Source organism: Phascolarctos cinereus, unplaced genomic scaffold, assembly GCF_003287225.1.
Source record: "Phascolarctos cinereus isolate Bilbo 61053 unplaced genomic scaffold, phaCin_HiC Scaffold_9;HRSCAF=440, whole genome shotgun sequence".
NCBI classification, from domain to species: domain Eukaryota; kingdom Metazoa; phylum Chordata; class Mammalia; order Diprotodontia; family Phascolarctidae; genus Phascolarctos; species Phascolarctos cinereus.
In genome coordinates, this window is record NW_027556402.1 from 204,390,799 (window position 1) to 204,414,884 (window position 24,086).

At 44.9% G+C, this 24,086-nt stretch overlaps 1 protein-coding gene across 1 annotated transcript in view; it reads left to right on the forward strand.

Annotated features, from left to right (window-relative positions):
- Positions 1-6,250: 6,250 nt before the first annotated feature.
- Positions 6,251-24,086, forward strand: part of CPLX1 (complexin 1) — a 110,539-nt gene continuing 92,703 nt past the window's right edge. Inside the window, exons 1-2 of the mRNA XM_021005527.2 lie at positions 6,251-6,432; positions 10,198-10,307. Coding sequence (XP_020861186.1) covers positions 10,277-10,307 — 31 coding nt within the window. The 5' untranslated portion in view covers positions 6,251-6,432; positions 10,198-10,276. The remainder of the gene's footprint in view (positions 6,433-10,197; positions 10,308-24,086) is intronic.

The following is a 24,086-nucleotide window of genomic DNA, read 5'->3' on the forward strand; positions in this document are numbered from 1 at the left end:
CTCTGTTGCCCCCAAAGACGAAGTCCCTGGAAGAAACTGTCCTCTCATAACACCTTAAGAAAGACTTGCTGAGTTGAAATTTGGTTGATTAGAGGTGTTTTGATGTTTCTCAAGCTTTGACTAGTGGGAAGAAATTGTCACCCATATAGCTTTGTAGAGGAGTGTACCTGTGGACTGATCTCATGTTAATACAATGTTTGGGACTGAAAGAGAACTTCACTTATTGGGAAAAATTATCTCTACTGCAGCTTCTTGAAGGCGGGGCATGACCCTGACGGCATAGCTATGTCAACCAGCTTCGACTATGATTAAGAAAGAATCTACTATGATTAAGAAGTATGGGCAACTTAAAAGAAGATATGAGGGTTTCAAAGTTGGATAGGGAAGGGTTGGTGGGATATAGATCTGATTGATATCAACCATAAGTATAGCAAGAGGGGATGGAGAAATAAGGGGAAATGATATTGACAAGGATTGAAAGAGCTAAGTTGACTCAGGCAAAATCAATCACCAAAGGGCATTGGCCTGGCTCAGACATCCCAGGACTCTAGTTTTTAAAGGAGTGGAACTTGCTAGCACCATGCCAAGAAGGAAAGGGAAACCATTAAAAAGAGACACTTTCAGAGGTGAATTTGAACCCATGTGTCAGGGAGTCAGAGGAATTAATTGGGGGAACATTTATGATCTGATTCAGCTTCTTGTTATTTACTTCATGTTGTTTTAATTAAATGTCTTTTGCTCTGAATTCACTGTCATCCAGTTTGGTCTTACAAAAAGTCTTTGAATGGGAGCTAGAAGTTGAGGATTTGTATAGATGCTAACTTCCAATAGCATATCCAAACTGATAAGCATTGGCAGATTCTAACACTGCATGACAGGGTGGGGGTGGGGTGGAGATGAAGGAGCTGCACCACACATGTATTTTGAAACATTAACAACATTACTTGTTTATAATATATGGTTTTTCTGTCATTCCTCCAAGATCCTTCATGCTGAATCCTTTGAACAAAGGCCATCGTCAGCCTCTTTTTATGTTTTCCTTTTCCCAGAGACATCCTGAAGACACTTTTAAATGATGTGTGAAATGAGGTGATGCCCCAATGGACAAATATTGGTATCCCTCTAGATCCACAGGGTGGGGAGCCTACAGCCTTGAGGCCAGATGTGGCCCTCTAGGTCTTCAAGTGTGGCCCTTTGACTGAATCCAAACTTCACAGGGATTTGTTCTGCACTTAAGGCTGCAGGTTCCCCACCCCCAAAGTCTAGGACATCATCAGTACCTCCACCATCCTTGATGGTGCCTGGCATAGCAAGTTCACAAGAGGTTGATGATACCATCTTCAAAAATGGAAGAAGATATATACAAAGGTACCACGTGGTTTTAACTATATTTTTCCTTTTTTCTCTCAGCACCTGACTCAAGGTGGGGTAAACACATACAGGGATCAGCAAAGACTAATTGAATGTGCTAAGGCTATTTCTTATGCCTTGGACTGTCCTCTTTCCTCCTTCTCCTCCTGTTCTTTACATCTTGAATTCTGACCCCTCCATAAAAGCCCAACTCAAATAGTACTCCTGTATGAAACCACATAGTGTAGAATAACTTTCCCATTGTATTTCACAAAGAACTTTGCAAGCGTAGTCTCTCTGTCTTGCTGTCTGTCTTTCTCGTGCACATATTCACACACGTGCATTTATCATGTAATGGTGTGCATCATCGCAGTCTGTGTTTGTGTATTGTTCTTTACTAGATTTCAGGGTTTGTGAGCACAGTAATGATCTAAACTGAACATACAGCTCTGCACACAGTAGCCACTTAATAAATGTTTGGTTGAACAAACAAATGGATGAATGAATTGATTGGAAGGCATTGAGTCAGCACACTCCAATTGTCTGATGATTAGACTCAGCTATGAATAAGGACAGACTCTACTGTTTCTCTTTTGGTCACAAATATAAAATCTTACACTCAGATAAATCACTTTTTAAAAAAATGGGTAGGGGCATTTTGGTGATATAGGGGTAGCATAACTTGTAACCTCAAGGTCCTAGTAGCCAGATTCTCAGAGCCCACCTGGCCTTCCCAGATCGACAGTCTGTTTTACCCCAGTTCTGAGCACCATGTTTTATTTTATTAATTACATTTTATCTATATCTTTTGTTTTTTATATCACCTTCTACTCCAAATATATTCCTTATCCCTCCTCTTTCCAAAGAACCATCCCTTGTAACAAAGAACAAAAAAGAGAAAGGGATAAGGGATTCAGCAAAGCTAAACAAATATGTAAACCAAGTCTGACAAGATAGGGCATCCCAGAAGTCAGTGCAATTTTAAGCTTTTGGGGCCCCCTGTCTACACAATGTTCCAAACCAGTAGTCTTCTACTGCTATAAAAATAAAAAAGGAAGAAGGTGCATTTTCTCCTCTTTCCTTTGGGGCTAAGCTTGCCAACTCAACAATTTTAAGGCAATAGCCAGAAAGCCTTGGATGGACAATTCAAAGCCCCTTTGAATGAGAACCTTAATCTGATGTATCCAATCCCTAATCATGTGTCCCCTATTCTTTTCACTTTCATCATAACTAGTCATCCCGTCTGACTTCTACTCTCTGTGTCCCTTTTCTCTCCCTCTCCACACATTTAAGTTCACATTTTTAGATATCACAGAAGCATTTTAGAGACAGAAGGCACCTCAAAGGTCATTAAGTTACAACCCCACTTCATTGTGTGAGGAAGCTGAAACTTAGGGAGGTGGAAAGACTTGCTTAGAATCACACAGCTAATAAGTGACTGAGGTTGGATTTGAACCCAGGTCTTACTGACTCCAGGTCCAGTGCTCTGCCCATTTACTCTTATCCTCTATTCTCTTCTTCTGATTTCTCATTCAATTTTCCAGGGCTTATTCAAAAGGGGAAAGAGAACATGCTAATAATAACAGCACATACTTATATGACACTGTCTCATTTGATCAGGGAAAAGCATTAAACATTTGCATGAAAGAAAACAATTAGGCTATCCAAAAGTGGAATGGGCTGCCTCAGGAGAGAGTTGACTTCTTATCACAAGAGGTCTAGATGACAAATGTAATTCAGTTCAACAAACAATTATTAAATGGCTAGTGTGGGAAAGGCACCATGCTAGTCACTGGGGTTACAAAGACATAAACAATACATGCTCTCAGGAAGTTTATGCTCTACTGACCAATTATCACAGATGTTGCAGAATTGATTCTTGTTCAGGTCTGAGATGGAGTAGATGGACTCTCGAGTTCTTTCCACGTTTGAGATCCTATGATAAAATACTAACCACGGTTTCCAAATACCAGTTGAGTTGTAGCCTCAGATCATAGGATCATAGGATTCCGGAGTTGGGTGGGGCTTCAGTTCAGGCTAGCCTTGCCTTTGGATGAAGTACTTTCTCAGTTATTAATTTCTAAATTTCCCTTATTCTTGACCCCTAGCTAGAGGCACTGAACCTAACACACAGCAAGCAAGCTCCCAGAGGTCATAAAGTCAAACTATCCTTTACAGACTCATGTCCCCAACAAGGTCATTAAGAGTTGCAAATTTGGGGGATTCTTTCTGCACTTGTTACAAGCAAGGAAAGGTACATGCACTTTGAAGGTGTCATATATCAGGTTGAATTATTCTGATTTTTGAGGTGATGGTCTGGCCCTGAGTTGGTAATGGATTATGAAGGCTCCTAGGGAATAACACAACGGAATATTCTCATGGTTGGTTTGCTGGCACAGGCTTTACTGAAAGCTACGTAGAGATAGAAAGACATAACCAGTTTCTAAATGACTCTAAGTAATCATAGCTCTTTTGAATGCCATACCTCTCAACCTCATCAGTCCTAAACTCCAGGGATATGCCAGCTGATGCTTGGAGTTTGCCCTACACAGATTAGGATTTCTCTAAGAGGTGAGGGACCCACCTTTCCGATAGGTTATTGGCTCCAGCTCATCTTGCGGTTGGTGATTACTTTCAGAATGCTTTATCCAGCCTGGGGGCAAATACCAGGCCTGGGTTCTCCTCAACTCTTATGCAGCAGTTTGCTTGTATTTCTCTAATGCACTTTGAGATGAAGGCAGGGAGGGAGTGTGGACCTGTGATTGCATTGATGCATGCAGCACTCTGATGAGGAAACTCTCTCTACCAATGCAAAACATCAGCTAGTCTGTAACTTATAGCCTTAGGAGTTATCTGAGGGCACTGAGAGGTTAGGTGATTTACCTACACCTGGGTCTCCTCTGTCCATAGTCAGGACGCATAAAAGGAAGGACTTCAACCAAGGCTGTCCTGACTCCATAGCTAGCTCTCTATTTGCTATGCCATTCTGCATCTCTTGATGCACTTACTCTGTATTACTGTATACTGTAGTTAGCTGTATTTGTGACTTATTTCTCCTACCCTGCTATGAGCTTCACGAAATGAAGGACCACATCTTATCTGAATTCTGTAACTCCCATAGCTTCCATCATAGTACTTTGAGGACAATGTTGAATGTTAAATATGGTATGTAAAACAGTGTGTAAAATATTCATGATTGGGAAAGGAGGCAGAGCCCAAGTAGCAGATATGAGAGACAAACATTATCCTGAATGCGGTATTGGTACCTGGAACATCCTGCCACTTACTATCTGTATGATCTTGGGTAAATCACTTCTCCTTTCTGGGTCTCAGTTTCTTCACCTGTAAAATGAGGAGATTAGAACAGATTCAGTGGCCTCTAAGGTCTCTTCCAGCCCCAGCTCCACAAGCAGGAACTGGGAACAATGCTGCATGTTGTAACTACTCTGGTTAAATCCTTTATGGAAGATAAATGAGCAGGTATGTATAAGGATCACCCTGGTATTGGCCAGATGATCTGTGCTGACAAGACTACAATCCAATAAAGCACATAGAGCCCAAATCTTTATTTTTGAATGTGGCAAGTTCCAAGGACTTTGTGGGTGAATTGGAAGAAGGCTGAATTACTCTTGCTTCTGTATATAGAACAGAACTATTATTTTCCCCGAGAACTTTGTCTTCTCCCCTGATTACTTAGGAATGTGGATAGAACCCCAAAAGCTCAACAGCAGCCAATAGATTTCCTAATGTGCTAAGGTATACCCTCAAAAATGAACACTGTAGCCTAGAGTATGTGGAGTCAGGGGAGAAAATGGAAAGAGGGAGATAGAATGAGAATGCAGCATTCAATGCTAGAAATGGCAGAAGAGAGAAGCTAACTAGAAAGCAGATGCAGTACATCTTTGAGCCAGGGAACCAGACAGGTTAAGAAGACAGGGGATGGCATCTGAGACCCTAATATGGTTCAGGGATCACTGAAGTTTAGAAATTAGTAAAGGAAAAAGCCCTAGAAACAAAATCGAGAGTAACTTGAACTTGTTTGGGGGGGAGGGGTGGAGGAGATAAACTGAAGTGCCCTAGAAGCCCATATGATCAGCAAGGCCTAAGATAGAGGGCAGGATATATACGGTACAAATTGCATACACTATCTCTTATGTTCAAGGATGGATTTGTGAGCTGTTAGCCCTGTACTGTCTAAGGGGATCTCTCTATACACCAAAACCTTGGGTTATAACTCCTTGAAGGGAGCAGTGAAAGTGGCAAGATTTCTGCTCCTGATTTCTGTCTCCTCATAGATCAAAGAATAGATTTAGAGCTGAAAGGGACCTTAGAGGTTATCCAGCCCAACCCCCTCATTATACATTTTAGGGAACTGGAGCCCAGAGAGATAAAATACTTTCCATTTCTATCTCTTGTTCTCTCCTTTTCTTCTTCTCTCCTCAGTGTTTCCTCTTTCCTCAGTTGGCTTTCTCTGCTTTGTTTCTGTCTCTTTCTCCCTTTTCTCTCCTCACTGTCTTCTTTCCTTTCTCTGACTGCTTCTTTTTCTTCTTTTTCTGTCTTCCCTCACAATTTTCTTTCATTCTCTCCTTCATTTCTTTCAATCTGCCTCTCCTGTTTTTCCATATGCCTCCAAGGGTTTTTGTGTTCACCCCCTCTCTGAAATATGATTCGACTCTCTAGCTATATCTTTCTTTTTCTCTGTTAGTTTCCCCTTCTGTCTTTTCCTCCTTACTCCCTTCTCTGTCCTGTGTCCCTCCTGTTTTTCCTCGTAATATATCTCTTCTTTCTTTTTTCTCTTTTTGTCTTTGTGTCTCTTCTCCTCTTTTGCTCTACATGTGCTTCTTTTCTCCCTTTCTCTCCGTGTCTTTCCCTCTCCCTCGTTGTCCCCTCCCCGGCCCCTCCTCCCTTCCTGTCATGCTCGGACGCGGGAGGAAGGAGGGCGATAACTTCATGTGACTGCTCCTTCCCCGAACGCCCTTCAGCATCGGCTGCGGCTTGGGAGACACCACATGGACCCGGCTCCCCGGAGAAAGCTCCGTCACTGACAAGACCCACAAGGAGCCCCCAGCACCGCCCGGGAAGGTAACCGACTTTCCCTGTTTATTCCCTGTCTCTCCTTCCACCTTCGGGAGCTGTCCGCTGGCCATGGTGCTGAATTCTGGAGCCTGAGGAAGCCCAGCTTTCCCCCCCCCGTCCTGGGATTTCCTTTACCCGCGCCCCTGTACTCTGGGTCCTCTCTGACTGCTCTCCAGAACCTGAGGTCCTCTCTTCCCCGCCTTGTCCATACCTAAGATCTGCTCTGCTTGTGCTTCCCCCAACCCAGCGTGAGCTTCGCCCACATCGCCTGTATCTTGGATCCCCTCTTTCAGCGCCCTCTGCACCCGGGGTTCGTTCTTCCAAGGGACCACCCTACCTACTTCCCTTGCACGTCCACCTCGTCTGCCCACCAGAGATCCACTCTTCCCGTGCCCCAGTATCCTGCGACCGCTCTCCTCACTACCCCTGTGTCCTGGGTTCACTCTGCTCTTACTCTCAGTACCGTGATTACCTTTGCTCACTGCCTTCCCTACCTCTAGTCCTTCTGTCTTTTCATCACCCGTTCAGGGGGTCCCCTCTATGCACACCCCCTGTGGTCCTGGCCGCTTCACTAGGGTCCTCTGCAGCCCGAGCTCCTTCTCCTCTATCGAAGTCCCCCATACCTATATCCCTCCCTGCTTGCACCCAGAGGGTCCCCTCGTCCTGCTCCAAGTCTGCCCGGGAGAACATAGAGTGAGGAGGGGGGGTAGAAGGTGGGGGAAATATGCTGAGCGAAATATGAGCGAGTCCTTTCTGGTTTGGTCTGTTTGGTCAGCATGTTTTTGTTTTTTATTTTTATTGGGGAGGGGGGTCGGGGGTCGTTTGTGCCAAAGCAGATCCCCAGTTCCTGGGCCGAGAAGCTCAGTCGAGAGCTCTGGAGGTGGCTATTCGCGGGTTTCTCTGCTCCCCGGAGGACATGAAAGCAGCGGGATCGGAGAAGTTTGGGAAGAAAAATACTGGACTGCAGCATAGGGCACGCGTCTGTGTGTGCGCGCGCACGTGTGCCTCTACAGTGCGCGTGCGTGTGCGCGAGCGTGAGCCAGAGCGAGCTGCGGTCCGCTTCTGTCCCCGCGGTTCTATGTTGGCTGGTGTGGGGATGCGACTGCAAGGGGGGCCCACGTTCAGCCAATCTCCCCTTCCTTCTTTCCTCTCTCTTAGGGGAGTCTGCAGGAGGGAAGCCACCCTAGTAGTACTTCCATGCCCCAAGCACACACGGGTCTGCCAGCCAGGTTGGATAGAGGCAGGGACACAAGGACGGGGACCATTTAGGAGCAGGGTCAAGGAAGAGTTGGTTGGGAAGAGAGTTTGGAACAGCGTCAGGATAAAGGCAGGGTCAGAGCAGGGGAGGGGTAGGGACCCAAGTCTGCAGAGACTTGGCTGCAGAGACTAAACTCGAAGGTGTTGGGATTCCATGACCCCACCCCCGCGGACCCGGGAGGATGCAGACCCCAGTATTGCGCCCCCAACTCCCTATGCTTCCTCCTTTTCCAGCACACAACCCCAGAGTGAGGCAGGGAGCTTCAGTGGAGGGGACGCCTGGGCGTGGCTACTGGGAGTCCGTACTTCCCAGGACTCTAACGCCCACGTTTGGGGGAGAGGGTCTCCAACGTGTGCGGTCCACCAGTCCTGGTACTCGGGCCTGGGGCCTGCCCCAGCCCTTGCCCCTAACTCGGCTCCGCAGATCGCCCTGGAGACTGAACGACCCTAGAGCTTCCGGAACCCGCTGCGTTTCCCCAAGCGCAGCGCGAGTCACCTTCAAACGCCCCTTTCGGCACTTCCTCCCTGCTCGCTGCCGCCTCTGCCAAGCGGGCGCGCGCTCCTCGCTCCCTGCCCAGCCCCCGCCCCAAAGTTTCCTCCCCCAGTTCAATTCCCTAATCAATTAACCCGGACAGAACACTTGCATCTGAAGCCAAAGGGCCTTTCAAGAAAATTGACATTCGATGAACCCGATCTTGCGGGTAGTTTTCTGCAGCACTGAGAAGCCCCCCTCCCGCCTCTCCACTAGTCCCGCCCCTCCCAGGACTTCTCAGAATACCCTTCTTCCACCGGCCGCCACTACTGATCCTTTCTCTACTCACTCCTCCTTTCTAATCACCCAAACCAGAACTCGTGAGTGCCCGCAATCCTCTCACCCCTCCCCACCAAACCTGGGCCCACTGTCCTCTTCTGCCTACTCCCTTCAAACCAGAGGCTGGTTAGTGACCTCTTCTTCCCTAGCCCCAAACCAGAGTTCGTCGAGTGATTCCTTCCACTCTGCCCCAGGACTCTGGATTTGGAGTCAGAGGAACGTGGTTTGAATTCTGACTCTTCCACTTACCACCTACTTGACCTTGGGCACGTGAATTAACTTCTTTCAGTCTCAGTATAATTTTCTGCAAAATGAGGAATTTGGCAGATGACCTCCAAAGTATCTAAATCTATGATCCTATGATCCTTAGATACTGCACCCCATAGGTAGAGAAACCCCTAATCCCTAGTGACCTCTTCTTTCTGATTCCCCAAACCAGAGCCTGTCATTGACACCCACCTCTCTGACTTGTCCAAGCCCATAGAGACAAATTAGTATGTTAAAATTAAGTCAATGCCTTAACCTGCTCTCCAACCCGCAACAAACAGCGACCCCAGTGGCCAACCAGTGGCTGACTGACTGCTCTCTACCTTGTCACTGAGCCTGTTCGTTCACTTAGTGACGGAGCCGGAGGGATAGGATCTCAAGCTGGACGTTTTACTTCCCAGCTTCGTCTGGGTCAGTTAATCAAGTGGAAGCTAGTTGACCTTTGTCCTTAACTCCGGGGCTTTATCCTTTCTTTATTTTCTGAACCTTTACTGTTCCCTCCTCCGCCCTCTCCTTTCACCTTAGGATCCCTCTTGTTACTTCTTTGCAACCTCTAAACCTTACTGGGCTTTCTAAACTCAGGTCGGATATTCCCTAATTGGCCTAATTCCTAATTACTTCTGCCTTTCGGCTGCTGCTTAGATCACTGAATAGCAATCCTGAGATCTACTCCCTCTTTTCCTTTGTCCCTTTGTGATACATACTCCAGTAGTGAGTTTTCTAAGGTTTGTTCACAGGGGAAAAGAGAGTAAACAGATTGAAGAATAGCAAGGGTATATCATTAGATGGGCATATAAAGGCAAGATGGTGTAGTGGATATTTTATTAACTTGGCCACGGAAAAGGTGTGGATTCTCGTCTGGCTCACGCTAACTGTGTAGCTGTGGGCAAATCCTTTAATATCTTAGTGTCTTGGGCAACTCTTTAAAAAATCATAGATGGAAAGAGGTTTCTATAACAATAAGATCATAACCTCGTTTCCCCCCCCCCGAAAAAAAAAGAAATCCATTCCATCCCAGACTAGGTAGCCCTTAAAATTCCCAGGCTATTCTATTGAATTTTGGCTTCCCAGATCTAGCTTGGCTCCATGTAAATCCTTTTAGATCCAGAGGTTTCAAATCCTTTATGGTCCCTGAAGAGTTCTTCTCCAGTACTGTAAATTGTCCATTCGACAATTCTAGGTGACTTCTGAGCCAATCAGAAACGGTGTGACAAGTTTTGCCCTTTACTCATATTACTGTGTAATCACTGGCTAACTAGACTCCCTCCCCTCCCTGCCAAAGTGGAGAGGGAAAAGAAGAGCTGTCACCCCAATTGTAGGTTTGTACCATCACCTCAAATATAGAGCCCAGGGCCCTAAGGAAGAAAGAAAAGCTGGTACTCCCACGCCACTCATGCCCTTTCTTTTTTGATGGTCTCCTCCCTTTCTCCCCACAGGGTACAATCCAGGACCAGTGACCTGTGAAACTTGCATGTAAAGTCTGAACCAGCCTCATACGGGATCAAAGCCATCGCCATGGACTTCGTTATGAAGCAAGCTCTGGGAGGTAAGGGGGGGCCAATTTGAACACCCATGGCCTGTATTTATTTTCTTCTGAACAATTGATACAAGCATTCTCTCTCTCTCTCTCTCTCTCTCTCTCTCTCTCTCTCTCTCTCTCTCTCTCTCTCTCTCCCCCCCCCCCCTTTTGGGGCAGTCTTATACTCAGACATAGACCTTTTTGACTATGATGTATTGACACAAACATTTATACTCTCTCATCTTTTGTTATACCACCAGCACACTCAGAATTACTTCTGTGTTGTTTTGTTACTGGGCACTGGCACACTCATACCAACCTTCTCATGCTCTTTGTCACACTGCATTGACAGGCACTCCCACTGATACCTGCCTATGAAAGTTTATACTTATGACTATAGTCCCTCACTGCAATCCAGCTGAGCCTGCCCCATATATGGAATAAATATCGACACAAAAGCCTTCATTGGCCTATGCAGAGATGATGGGAAGACAGACACTCCCTGATTACAATACAATAAGGAAGAGACAGCGATGGAGCATGTCCTTGGGTCTCTTGGCTTCCCTTTATCAGTGTCTATGCAGTGGGAGAGGGTGGGAGTAGGACAGTAGGAAAGGGAGTATATGAGTGTGGGTTTGAAAGCATGTATGAATTGGGGGAGGTGGTGAGATCAACAGACGGCCAAGTATATGGACGCTGAGGAGCAATCCTTTTCCCAGGTTTGGGAGTGGGGTGGAAGGGTTGATCTGGGACTGAGGAAGGCTGGATAGGGTTCTAACTGCCAGGCTAAACACTGACAAGTGCTCTAATTGTTTAGGAGAGAAAGAGCTGAGAGGAGTGGGCCTATAGGCCCAGATGTCAGGCTATGGCTACATCTGGGGAAGCATAAGGCTATCTATGATCTGGTTATTCTAGCCCTCTAGAAAGATCAGTTAGCTGTGTCCATACATTCTTCCCAGAAGGAGAATGGTTTGGGTCATCCCCACTCGTGGGCTGGTAGCATCTCTGGTTCCCATGGGGTTTGCTCTCTCAATCCCACCCTTTCCTTACAAATCCCAGAAGGATTTTCTGAAGATAAATTATATCCCAGGCTCTGTGATCCAGTGGCATCCTGGTTCCCATGGTGTTTGCTCCCCTCTCCCCCTTTCCGAGCAAACCCCCAAAGGATTTTGTGAAAGTGAGAGCTGAATTGTTTCCCAGGGCTCAATGACTCAAGAAAAGCCAAGACAATGGCCCTTGAAACAGAACTCCCCCTCTCCTCCCAGTTCCTAACACAAGCAGATTAACATAATGACAAAAAGCCAGCTGCCTCTGGACCTCAAAGTTAGATTTTTGCTTTTAAAGAGAAAAAAAACACACCACACTTCCTTAATGGAAGACGAGAATTGTCTCATTTTAAACCTTTTCTTTGTTTTAGTGGTAAGTTTATTATTTTGACATTATATGTTAATATGTGGTTATATTGGAGAGGGGCCCTTGTGAATGTATTATCTCAGTGAGCCCAAACCTCTTTTTTTTTTTTTTTTTGGCTAGGCAATGGGGTTAAATGACTTACTTACCCAGGGTCACACAGCTAGTAAGTGTTAAGTATCTGAGGCTGGATTTGAACTCAGGCCCTCCTGACTCCAAGGTCGGTGCTCTATCCACTGCACCACTTAGCTGCCCCCAAACCTCTTCTTAATGGTCCCCAGTACATACACCATAACCATCCTTCCTTACAATCTATTCCCTTTCCAAACGGTTAACCTCACCTGACACCCCGCAGCCAGGGCCTAGGACACACTGTCACAAGCTAGCAGAACAGTTCAACCACCCCCATTGTGAATGCCCTGATTTTGAGCCATTCCTAAAATGTTCCGTGCAGCGCTAGATTGTCCAGGCAGGAGGCCCAGAGAAGTATGGGAGGGACAAAGGCTTTGCTCTCCTTTCTGGGATGTTTTCTTTTTTTCCTGTAGATTAGGATTTAGAGCTGGAAGAGATGGGAGAGACCATTGAGTATGACTGCCTTGATTTACCGGGGAGGAAACAGGCCCAGAGAGGGCAATTGACTTGCAGCAGGTGCACAAAGAGTAAATAGCAAAGCCTTGACTTCAAATACTTTGACCTTCAAATAGCTTCTTGAGGATACTCCGTTAACAAGTGACTGAAGGCTGAGTGGTCGCTCTGCTGGTTTGCTCCACCTCTGAGCTTGGACAATGGAGAAGTCCAAGTATCAGGTCATGGGTACGAGAAACCAGGACTGCAATCAGTCAGCCAGTCATTAAGCATTTATTAATCACCCACTACAGGGGCAGCTAGGTGGTGCAGTGGATAGAGCACCGGCCCTGAAGTCAGGAGGACCTGAGTTCAAATCTGGCCTCAGACACTTGGCACTTAGTAGCTGTGTGACCCTGGGCAAGTCACTTAACCCCAATTGCCTAAACAAAACAAAAAAAAAAGCACCCGCTACTTCCCAGACACTACACTAAGATCTGAGGATACAAAGAAAGACCAAAGGTAGTCCCTGGCTTCAAGGAGGTCGTGATCCAATGGGAGAAAGTACCATGTAAAAAGAAGCTGAAAAGAAGGGAGGAGAAGGGGAGGAAGGTTGCCAGGTGCCAGGGCATGATGAAGTCCTGAAGCCAGGTGGGAAATGATGAGTTGTCTGCCCCCAGGCCTCTTCCTTAAATAGAGAATCTAGGAGGAGCTCTCTTCTGTCCACCCTTTACCCTCTTCAGTCAGAAGGAGGACGGGGGGGGGGTACTAAGGAGATGGGCGCCTGTAACAAGGCTGACTCAGCCCTGCTCCTTACCCACCCTCAAACCCTGACTCTTCTCTATTACTCAAGTCCATCCCAGTAGAAATATCCTGGTACTCACTCTAGTCAAGGTCCCTACCTCAAACCTGGGCCAGCTCCGGATATAGGGAACTCTTGGAAACAAAGGGAAGATGGCCTAGGTTTGACTCCTAGACTTTGATGGAATCCTGTTCTTGGAGGATCCTGGTGAATCTTCCTCATTCTTGCTCCCAACCCAGGCAAGCCTCTATGAATTCAGAATATTCAAGGATGCTTAAAGCTGCTCCACCTCCCCCATTCTCCTCTCTGACCAGCCCTTCATCCTTTCCACCCTTACTCCCCCCCAAAAAAAAAAACCCCACTAGTCCTTATCTCCTAGAATTTTGCATAGTCAGAACTGAAGGTATGGATTAGGAAGATTAGGAAGAATCATGCCGTGGGGGCCAGGGCTGCTGGCACTTTCACCAGCCAAATCTGTAAAATGAGGGGATTAGGCTAAAGAGAAAGCAACTTGGAGTGAAGACACCAGAGTTCCAATTTCAAATCCACCACATTGTGTGATCTTGAGAAAATCATTGAGTGGCGTATCATCCGTAAAATGAGGATAATAACTCTTCCAGAATCTACCACTATAACAACAATAATGTTGTTGAGTCATTTTTCAGTTGTTTGTGACTCTTCGAGACCCCATTTGGACTTTTCTTGGCAAAGATACTGGAGTGGTTCACCATTTAACAGAGGATGAAACTGAGGCAAACAGGGTTAAGTGACTGTCCTAGGGTCACACAGTAAGTGTCTGAGGCTAGATTTGAACTCAGGAAGAGGAGTATTCCTGATACCAGGTCCAGCACTCTATCCACTGTGCCACCTAGCTGCCCTAACAGCAATAATAGCTAGCATTTATCTAGCATCTCCGATATGCCAGGCACTATGCTAAGCGCTTTGCATGTATTACCTCATTTGATCTTCACAACCAACCCTAGGAGGTAGATAGGGTATTATCCCCATTTTAGAGCTGGGGAAAATGTACAATACAGAGTTATGGGATGTAAAAGACCTTAGCATAATGTTAAGTGTAGGCTGTCATCTCTTAAGATCCTCTTCTGTTCTGATGTAGGCACTTTCTAGGTCTAAGGGGCTGGGGTTGGCCCTGAAGGATGATACTTAGACTACTTGCAGAGGGCATCTATGTGGTATGATTTGAGTAGAGTGGGGCAAGAGGCTGCAGACCTGTAAATCAGTGCCTGAAATGGGCTGGAATCATCACTCCATGCCATAGCTCTGCATTTGCTGTGGACCAGCTCCAGGTGGGTGCCAGACTCCACATGGCCCAGGGATTGCCCGGTGATTGGCATTGATCTGCAGTGTTCGCCTTCCAGCACTTACCTGTCTTTGCCTGCCCTGGGGCTCTGCAGACTTCCTCTCTTGGTGGAAGGCCTGAAGCAGACTGACAGCACCAGGGCTTCTCCACAGTCTTCAGAGATAATTTGGTTCATCGTGAATAGTAGCATTTCTCATCTACTTAAATTAAGTCAGAAGATTTCAAACCTTATATCAGAACCTCTCTCCTCTAGAAATTTCCCCAGGCCAGAGGACATGGAGATTTCAGGCTAATTATGAGGACTTAGGATCACAGAATGTCAGAGCTAGAAAAAACTTTAGAGAGTATCTAATCCAACTTCCTAATTTTACAGATGAGGAAACTGAGGCCCAGAGAGGAGGGGGCATGACTTACAAACATCAAGTTAGACTTCATCCTTCTGGTTTAAATCTGGTGTGGTCAAGCATCTGCCCTAATGAAACTCAGACATTACATTTGTCATTCAAGTGATACATAACTGAGGCTTCATTTGGAGGTTTTAAAACATCTGACTTTGGTTTCCACACTGTGGAGATGAACAGGGTAGTTGCCCAATTTTCTTTTTCATTTTGTGTCCCAGCATCAAGGTGTTTCTTCAGATTGCCACAGAGGAACCCCTCTCTCTGGAAGTCTCAAGAAGGCAGTGTCCATTCTGTATGTGTTCACATATGTTCCAGGTACATGCTTTAATGCCAATCAATCATCAAAGGCATTTATTAAGCTCCTACTATATGCTATGAACTGTGCTGAGTGTAGGGGATGAAAAAACCAAAATGAAACAGTTGCTGCCCTCAAGAAACTCACTTTGTACCATCAAGATACAATTTATACACTTATGTATACACATATGTAAATATACACACATATGTGTGTATACACCCCCCCCCCCCAATTATTTGGGGCAGGGATGTGTGTGGGAAGGGAGCAGAATGGATGATGCCAGCAAGCAAATTCCAGTGAGTTGCTTGGACAGCACCTTTCAGAATCCCTCCCTCTGCAGGAAAGCTTTGAGTCGGTGCTGCTATGGGACACCAGGTACTGTCTGCCTTGTCTCTGGGACATAAATTCAAACACTGGTCCATTCTTGAGTGGCCTTGTGATCTTGGATGAATCGATTTTTTCTTCTCTGGACTTAAGTCTCTCCATCTGTAAAATGGGGAGTGAGATCAGTTGGTCTATCTCTAAGGTCCTTTCCAGCTCTGATGTTCTGCGGCCTATACCCTGCCTTGGGACAATTGCTGATGCTGGGATTGCCTTGGTGTGTTGTGCACACCCACACCCGGTGGAAAGGGAGAGGCTGGGAAAGCTCAGCTCTTTGCTTCAAGAGAATGAAGGTCTCCACTGAGCCCCTTATAAAGTCATCTGCCCTTCTGGTCTGTATGTACCGCCAAATGAGCAGGAGAGAGAACTATTACCCACCAAAAAACAAATGTTCCCTAACAGAGCGCCTGTCCCTTGCAGCATTTTCTTCTCCTCAGTTCATTAGTCTGTCCGTGATCCATTAATTCATCAATCATTCAGGGCAACTGTTGCCAAGGAAATCTGAGTGCACAGGTCAGAGATCTCTGAAAAAAACCCATAGCTGTGAGAGGCCTCTGGTATAGGCGCCACCCCAACCTCTGCTCCCACCAGGGGGCAGCCATTCATGCTAAGCCGGCTAAGAGGAATCAAACAAGTATTTCATTTAACAAGCATGTTTTAAGTGCTTCTTGTATGCAAAGGCTTGGGAGAAGGAGTGCACAAAGTCCCTGACTCCGTGCAACTTGCAGTACAGTAGTAAAAAAGGGTTAGACACAAACATAACTCTAATATTATATGAGAGGTGTAAACCAAATGCCCTTTGAGGTTTAAGGAAGAAGGTTAGGATAGAAAGTGGATCTGATGCAGGTGTCACCTTGTGCATTGACTGAGATGGAGGGGAACCCTGCAATGGCCGATGGGTCAGGCTCCAAGATTCTAGTCCCTTTCACTAAGAGATCTTCAATTAGGGGTGAACGTCCATTTGTTGGAAAGGCTGACATGAGGATTCATACTTCAGGAGAGGGGGATGGATGTCTGAGGTCCCTTCCAGCTGTGTGACCCTGGGCAAGTCTGGGCCTCTGTAGCTAGAAGGGACCCCTCATTTTACAGATGGGGAAACTGAGGCCTAGGGAGAGTCAGTCAGTGAATTGCCCAAGATCATTCAGGTAGTAAGCATCAGAGGGGTGATTTGAACCCAGATCCTCCCACTTCAAAGTCAGAGCTCTTTCTGTTGTTTCACGGAGCCCCATTAGACAGACATATGCCCTGTTTATTTTATAGAGTCTAGTTGCTAGCGCTTGCCCCCAGCCCTCCACCTCTGCCTGCAAAGCAACAAACAGAAACCCACCTTTTATTTAATATATAGAAATAGGACTGAACTCATGATTTTTTATTTTAGCACAGGGAAATCTCTAAATAAGGAAACTCCCTCCAACAATTAAGACAACACCTTCTCTTCTTGATCTATCTCTGTAGTTGTTGTTTGTGGGCAGCTAGGTGGCACAGTGGAGAGTGCACCAGGCCTGGAGTCAGGAGGACCTGAGTTCAAATCCAGCCTTCAATACTTACTAGCTGTGTGGCCCTGGGCAAGTTGCTTAACCCTGTTTGCCTCAGTTTCCTCATCTATAAAATGAGCTGGAGAAGGAAATAACAAACCATTCCAGTATCTTTGCTGAGAAAACTCCAAATTGGGTCACAAAGAGTCAGAAATGAATGAACAAGTATTTGTTATCTCCCCCCCAGTAGAATGTTTGGGTCTTTTGAGAGTGTGGTTTAGATTTTATCTTTGCATCCCCACCACCTAGCAGAGTGCCCGATGCATAGTAGGCATTTCATACATGGTTATTGAATAAATGAATGAATGAATGAATGACTGTTGTGAGGTTTATATAAAAGGACTGGTGTTCTTTCTCCTTCCAGTAGAGAAGTGGGGACTATGGGTGTGGAATGTTTCATTTTCCATAACTTGCAAGGAAAGATTCATGGGGAGAGGGGGGAGAGGGAATGGTAAGAAACAACTGTGATATGAAAACAAAAGGCATAAATAAAACATTTTTAAAATGTGTGCAGGTGCTTTGAACAGCAAAAGGATGTGCCTGACCAGGCTCCCTTTCAGGAGGGAGGCAGACAGAATAAAGCTCCTGGGTTGCTCTCAGCTATAGCCGAAGAATCCCATGGAGCTTTGCATAGCTCCATTGTCTTCTTCCAGATCCACATATGTGCCAGGGGCGATGTTCCAGCAGCGAGCCTGCTGAACAGCAACTCCAGTGCCTTGAAGCTACTGGGTCCATGTTTGTTACGTGGAATTGAATCAAGTGGACCCAGGCCCCCGTAGCAAGTGAATCCCGGCAACCCAAGCCAAGGAAACCTTTCCTCCCTTAGTAGCTGTGTTAAAATGTAAGTTTCTTGAGGGCAGGCCTGTTTCATTTTGGGTTTTGTATCTTCTATAACTAGCACATCGCCTGGCACATAACAGGCTCTTAATAAACACTCATTGATGGGCTGTTCCTTTTTGACGTCAGTAGCTGCTTAGTTGTCTCAGCTCTGCACGTTGTTTGCACAGGCATTTCGGCCTCTCTCCTAGGCTGGCACTGTTGTATGAAGGAGCAAGCTGAGGCCCCTGGGCATCAGAGCAGCCTGCTTCTGCCGCAGCCCAGCCTGGCTCCTGCGCTATTTATTCAGTCTGTTTGTTGTTCTGAGGGGAGGCTTGGGATAATCTTGTTGGATTACACGGGCAGAGCCAGGGCAAACAGCCTATACCCCACGGCCCCGTATTCTCAGGCTGCTGTGTGATTGGGCCAGTCCATCCTAAGAGTTCCACCAAAAGAGGTAGGATGAGAGAGGGTAGAGGCTGAAAATGGAGGGAAGAGGGAGGGAGGAGCACCTCACTATGGGTCAGATCCTATGGAAGCATTGGTGGAGAGAGAAGGAAGAAAGGAAAGAAAGAAGGAAGGAAGGAAGGAAGAACAGGAGGAAGGAGGGAAGAAGGAAAGAAGAATGGGAGGAATGGAAAAGGACCCAAGAAGGAATCAGCAACAGGAAACAGGTTTGAGTGGCCCTCACCTTAAATCCATGGGCCCCTCATGCAGTTCATAGTCTCCAAAAACAAACTAGTATCTCTGAGAATGTAGATTTAGAATTTCTGCCTGAAGTGAGTACTCCTCCTAGAGATCTTAGGATCATAGGATTTAAAGCTGGAAGGGATGTTCTAGCTCATCTAGTCAAATCCCCTCATTTTACAGATGAGGAAACTGAGGCCTAGAGAGCTTGCCCAAAGTCACATGCAGCTAAGTTAAGATTCCTTAAGATTTCTTTCTTTGTGCTGTATCATACTTCTGTAAACATGCACACCCATGCACACAAGCCAGACAGACATAAACAAGTAGGTCACCTAGCAGGTCACTCCCTGAGGTACTGCTTAGTTACTCCAACTCAGGCGTCAGGATGGCTAGACTTTATGGGCAGTCTGCTGATTTATGTCTTTTGTGGTCAGGCCATCTCAGAAAGGTCAGATGTCCCATTCCGTTGTCTGTCCAGCTGGTTGTGGCTGTGTGGGGACCAGCTGGGAGAAGGCCTCAAATCTAGGTTATTATAGCTGATTCAGATGCAACTCATTACCTGCCCCCCCCCCCCAACTTGTGTGTTCTTTCTTGCTCTGCTTCCTGGAGAAGACTTGATAACACCTCTCTGCAGATTTGGAAAGATGCTGGGTCTCATGATTCTCCTACAGCCTGGACCAGTAACCCTTAATGGAACTGGTGGTCCAGAAATGTACAGAATGGCTGAAGGATGACATCTGCCGCTCTGAGTGGTCTTTGGCAGACATCAGATTCTGTGGTGATTTCTGAGACTGTAGGAGTACACCTAGCCATCTTCCATGGGGGCTTTCACTGGGATGTGGTCTCCAGGTTTTATGGCTGGGGGGGATTTTCAGCTTGGTATTTGCCAAGTAGATGAGGAAGATGGTGGACTTGAAATTCATGGGGATGGGTACCAAGAACAAGGCTTGAATACCCAGTTACTGCATCTACACATATCAACCTGACTTTTCTTCTGCCAGGTTTAGCTACCTTATATTCTTTGGGTTTCCTTTTAAGAAAATTAACATTCTCACAGGATCCTTTAAGAATCCTTGCCCACTGAAAAGCGTAACAATAAACTTTGCCACCTTGGCTTAAAGAAAAAAAAAAAGAAAATTAACATTCTCTACCTTATTGTATTAATGCCTGGGACTTTATGTTCCATACTGCCCCACCCCCCACCCCACCTCCAAAGTGAGCAGTAGAGAGAGCTTTCTCCTTACTCTTCCCACTCTGGGCCTTGCTTCTAACTTTCAGAATGGTGGAGCCAAAAGGGAATGACATTGGCAATTCTGTACAGGGAACAGATGTTTTACTTTCATTCAAATAATGTTTAAAATGTACAGAGTTACAGGTATTATTATTGTATAATGATTCATTTCAGAATTTCCTGATACATACATCCCTGGTAATAGTGAAGAATGATAACAGGAATATAAAATACACGTGTATATATACATATCATAAAAAACAATGAAGATAAACTATTTTATAGTACCATGCTCTATAGGGTAAAAACCAGCAATTTCTTCTTTATTTAAGATAATTATGGGCACAAGTGCAAAGGAGCTTTCTGCCAAGAGGCATGGTGCTGTTGAAAGATTTCTGGCCTTGGAGTCTGACCTGGGTTTGAATTCTGCTTCTGATGCTTACTAGGCAAGTCACTTAACCTCTCTGAGCTTCCATTTCCTCATTTGTAAAATTCCATTCAGTATTTATTAAGTGCCTATTGTGTACAAGGCACTGTTACAGATTCTGAGGCTATAAACTTGATAGGGCCATTATAAGGATCAAATAAAATAAAAGAAAACATTTTGTACATCTCAAAACACTATATAAATGTCAGCCGTCATTCATCTTCTGGCTGCCTAAATAATCTGCTAGACCGTGTCCCTTCAGCACTCGGTATCAGGAATGCTTTTGTCTCTTCCAGTCCATTGCCCCTCCCAGCTCCTCCCAGCTCCCCAGCTCCTGTCTTTTCCTGGATGGCTGCCCTTCTTTGCAGGAGTTTGCCCTTCATGGGCTCACCCACTGAGGCCTTCCCTCTGTCCATCCATTCATGTGTTCAGAGCTCTCTGCTTCCCTTGAGCCATGCCACCTCCAGGAGATTAGGCAAGCTCAAAGCCACTGGACAGAGGGTCAGACTCTGTCTTGCCTCTAGGTTCCCAAATCAGATTAGTTTTCCTCAACAACCTTCCGAGCACATCTTCTTTCAGGAGCTCAATCAGGAAGTGGCTTTGTCATTTTAATTTTAATTTAATTTAATTTAATTTTAATTTTTTTAGGCAATTGGGGTTAAGTGACTTGCCCAGGGTCACACAGCTAGCAAGTGTCAAGTGTTTGGTCTGAGGTCAGATTTGAACTCAGGTCCTCCTGACTTCAGGGCCGGTGCTCTATCCACTGCACCACCTAGCTGCCCTGAGGTTGCTTTTTTTTTTTTTTAAAGTGAGTGGCTTTGTTCCTGGCCCATTTAAAAAAAATGATTAGAATTCAATGAACTGTAAGCAAAAACTGGTTAATTTTCCATGGGGAAAAAAATGGTAGTCATCTAAAAAAACTGGGACAAATAATAAAGAATATTAGTAGAGAAATAAACTAGGATGCCAGCATCCAAACACTACTGAAAATGGCCTCCCTTGGGATGTGATGAGTTTTTGAGATCCAATGACCAGGAAAGGTCACAGAATCTTAGAATTAGAAATGTCCTCAGAGGTCATCTAGTCCAAGCTGTACCCAAATAGGAATCTCTACCACAATATCCCTGACAAGTAGTTATCCAGACTCTAGTTGAAAGCCCTCAGTGATGGGGAACTCAGTACCTCTCAAGGCATGCCCTTCCACTTTTTGGACAGCTCCCACAGTGAGGAAATTGTTCCTTATACGAAGCTTCAGTCTGCCTCTCTGTACTTCTCTCTTTTCACCCATTCCTTTTGCTTTTAACTATCCTCATTTCTTTTAGTGTATTCTGGAGCTCCTCATAAATTAATGGGGACCTGGAACATGAAGTTGATTTCCTCCAGGGTACTAGATGCCTAGGAAATAGGTCATCCCCTACACAACCCTTTGGCCATGGCCTTGACACAGTGAGAATGGGCCAGGAACAACACTAAGAGAATTTAAGCACAACTATCTTTTTGCCTTGAATTATACATATGATTGCTCTGATCTTAAATCAGGTTGGAGATTAGGGCTGCTGAAAAATTTGAAATTCTTTTCCATGTCTGATCTTGCTTGGACCTTAATGTTCACCTCAAAATTTTTTTCGTTAATTCCCTGTTCCTTTTTATATCCTTGCATTAAGTGCACAATTTTCTCCAAACCAGCCTAGCCCATCCCTGATGTTTGTACAAGATTATTGTGAAAGGCCTGTCATCCAGGAGCTATTAAAACTAATGCTGTTTGCTTAATCCTGACTATAATTTCTTGCCAACCAACAGAGCAAAAAATAAATGACTTTATCAGTTGAAGTATTCCCATGTTGGAGCTAAAACATTCATAATTGAGTTGCAGTTTAATCAACGAATGCTCCATCTCTGCAGGAGAACTGCCATTCTTTAGGGCTTCACAAGAAATGATGGCTTCTTTGAAGTGTCCTCCCACATGAGGCATTCAAGGTTTTAGGTAAAAGCTCTTACCTTTTTATCCTTCCATAGCGGCTCACTAAGTTCCCTTTACAATGGACTGGTGTCTTGGCTTATTCTCTAACATGTATGGCCAGTCAAAGAATTCTATTTGAGGAGTTTGCTAAAAGCTATGAGGTTTTAATGAATTGCCTTATAAATCTTCATTCAATTTCTTGTGTGCCCAGCTTTGCAGTCTGTAGCAGACAGAACAGGAAGAGCAGATCATGCTTGGAGGGGAGCCAAGAGTAGTGAACCCAGGCCCTGCCCTCTGGGAGTTCACAGTCTGGGTACTAGAGATGGGTAAATACCTGTATTTTCCAAATCAGGGAGAGACGGGTACACTTGTGGATAGCTGGTAGTATTCTAGATGTGTTATCTAAGGGAGGGTTTCTGGGCTTTTGGAAAGGGAAGCGTCAATTACTAAGACCCATCAAGAACAAGTTATGTCACACTAATTTCATTTCCTTTTTGACAGAGTTAGTAGATCCATGGATGAGGGCAATGCCATAAACACAATATACCTGGCAAAGCATGTGACAAAGTGTCTCACAATATGCTGATGGGACAAGACGGCAATGTGGGCTAGATGACAGAACACTTAGGCGGCTTTAAGTCTGGATGAATGACTGACTCAAAAAGCAGCCATTAATGGACTGATTTCATCCTAGAGGGAGCATCTCTAGTGGAATGGCATGGGTATATGTCTCTGGCCCTGTGTCATTTTTAGTATTTTTATCATTGATTTAGATTAAGTCACAGATGGCATGCTTATCAAATTTGTAAATGAAACAAGGTGGAGAGTAATAGCTAACACATATATTGGATGTCAGAGACAGGATCCAAAAACATTTCAACGGACTAGAATGGCAAATAACTTAATACAATGAGATAAATAGGGTGTCCCAAAGATCTTAGTGTACTTTAAAGCTCATTATAACTTTAATAGCTTAAACCTACACTAAGATTTTTGGGACACACCGTAGTAATGATAAATGTAAGGTCAGGAACTTAGATACAAAAACACCCAAATGCACAAGTCCAGAGTGGTAGTAATGTATTACATTACAGAGACTCAGTCTCCTCATTTGTAAAATGGGGGTAATAATACCAAAGATATTCTCACTGAGTTGTGAAATTTAAATGATATAATATCTATAAAGTACTTTGGACATCTTAAAATATATAAATGTCAGCTATTATGATCACCTAAGAATTTCACCTGTGGGATTCAGTATCAAAAGTACTAAAATGAAAATTCATAAGATTAGCCTTCACGCTAAATTGTAATAAATATGCTACCTCATTATAACTAACATTTAACTGAACTTTGAATGAATGGATAAATGAATGTTTCTGAATTCATCAGATATATCTTTAATTATTTCTCTTAGTCTTACATGGAAGACAGTTCATTTTAATTCAATTGGCAGATTTTACGAGAAAATGAATCATCCCAGAGCTGTTTAGGAACACTGTAGGAAAGTGACATGTGATTACAGTTATAGGTTGGGTGGAGTGGACAGTTTGAAGAATTGTCAGGTGAATGCCGTCAGTGAAGACAGCTTTTTATCCTCAAATTCTGAAGAACTGAATCTGAGGCACAGAGGCTTTACTTTTTTTTTTTAGTTGAACCAGCTACGTGACACTTGGAGTCAAGAAGACCTGAGTTCAATTCTGACCTCAGACACTGGGCAAGTCACTTACATCTCTGTATGCCTCAGTTTTCTCTACTGTTAAAATGGAGATAAAAACAGTACCCACCTCACAGGGTGATTCAAGAATCAAATGACATAATATTTTCAAAGTGCCTGGCATTCAGTAGGTGCTAAATGCTTATTTTTTTTCACTTCACCACATAAATGTAGACCCAACCAAAGCTATTATTTGTGCGTGTGTTTTTTATGGTGGTTTTTTTTTTTTGGTGAGGCAATCAGGATTAAGTGACTT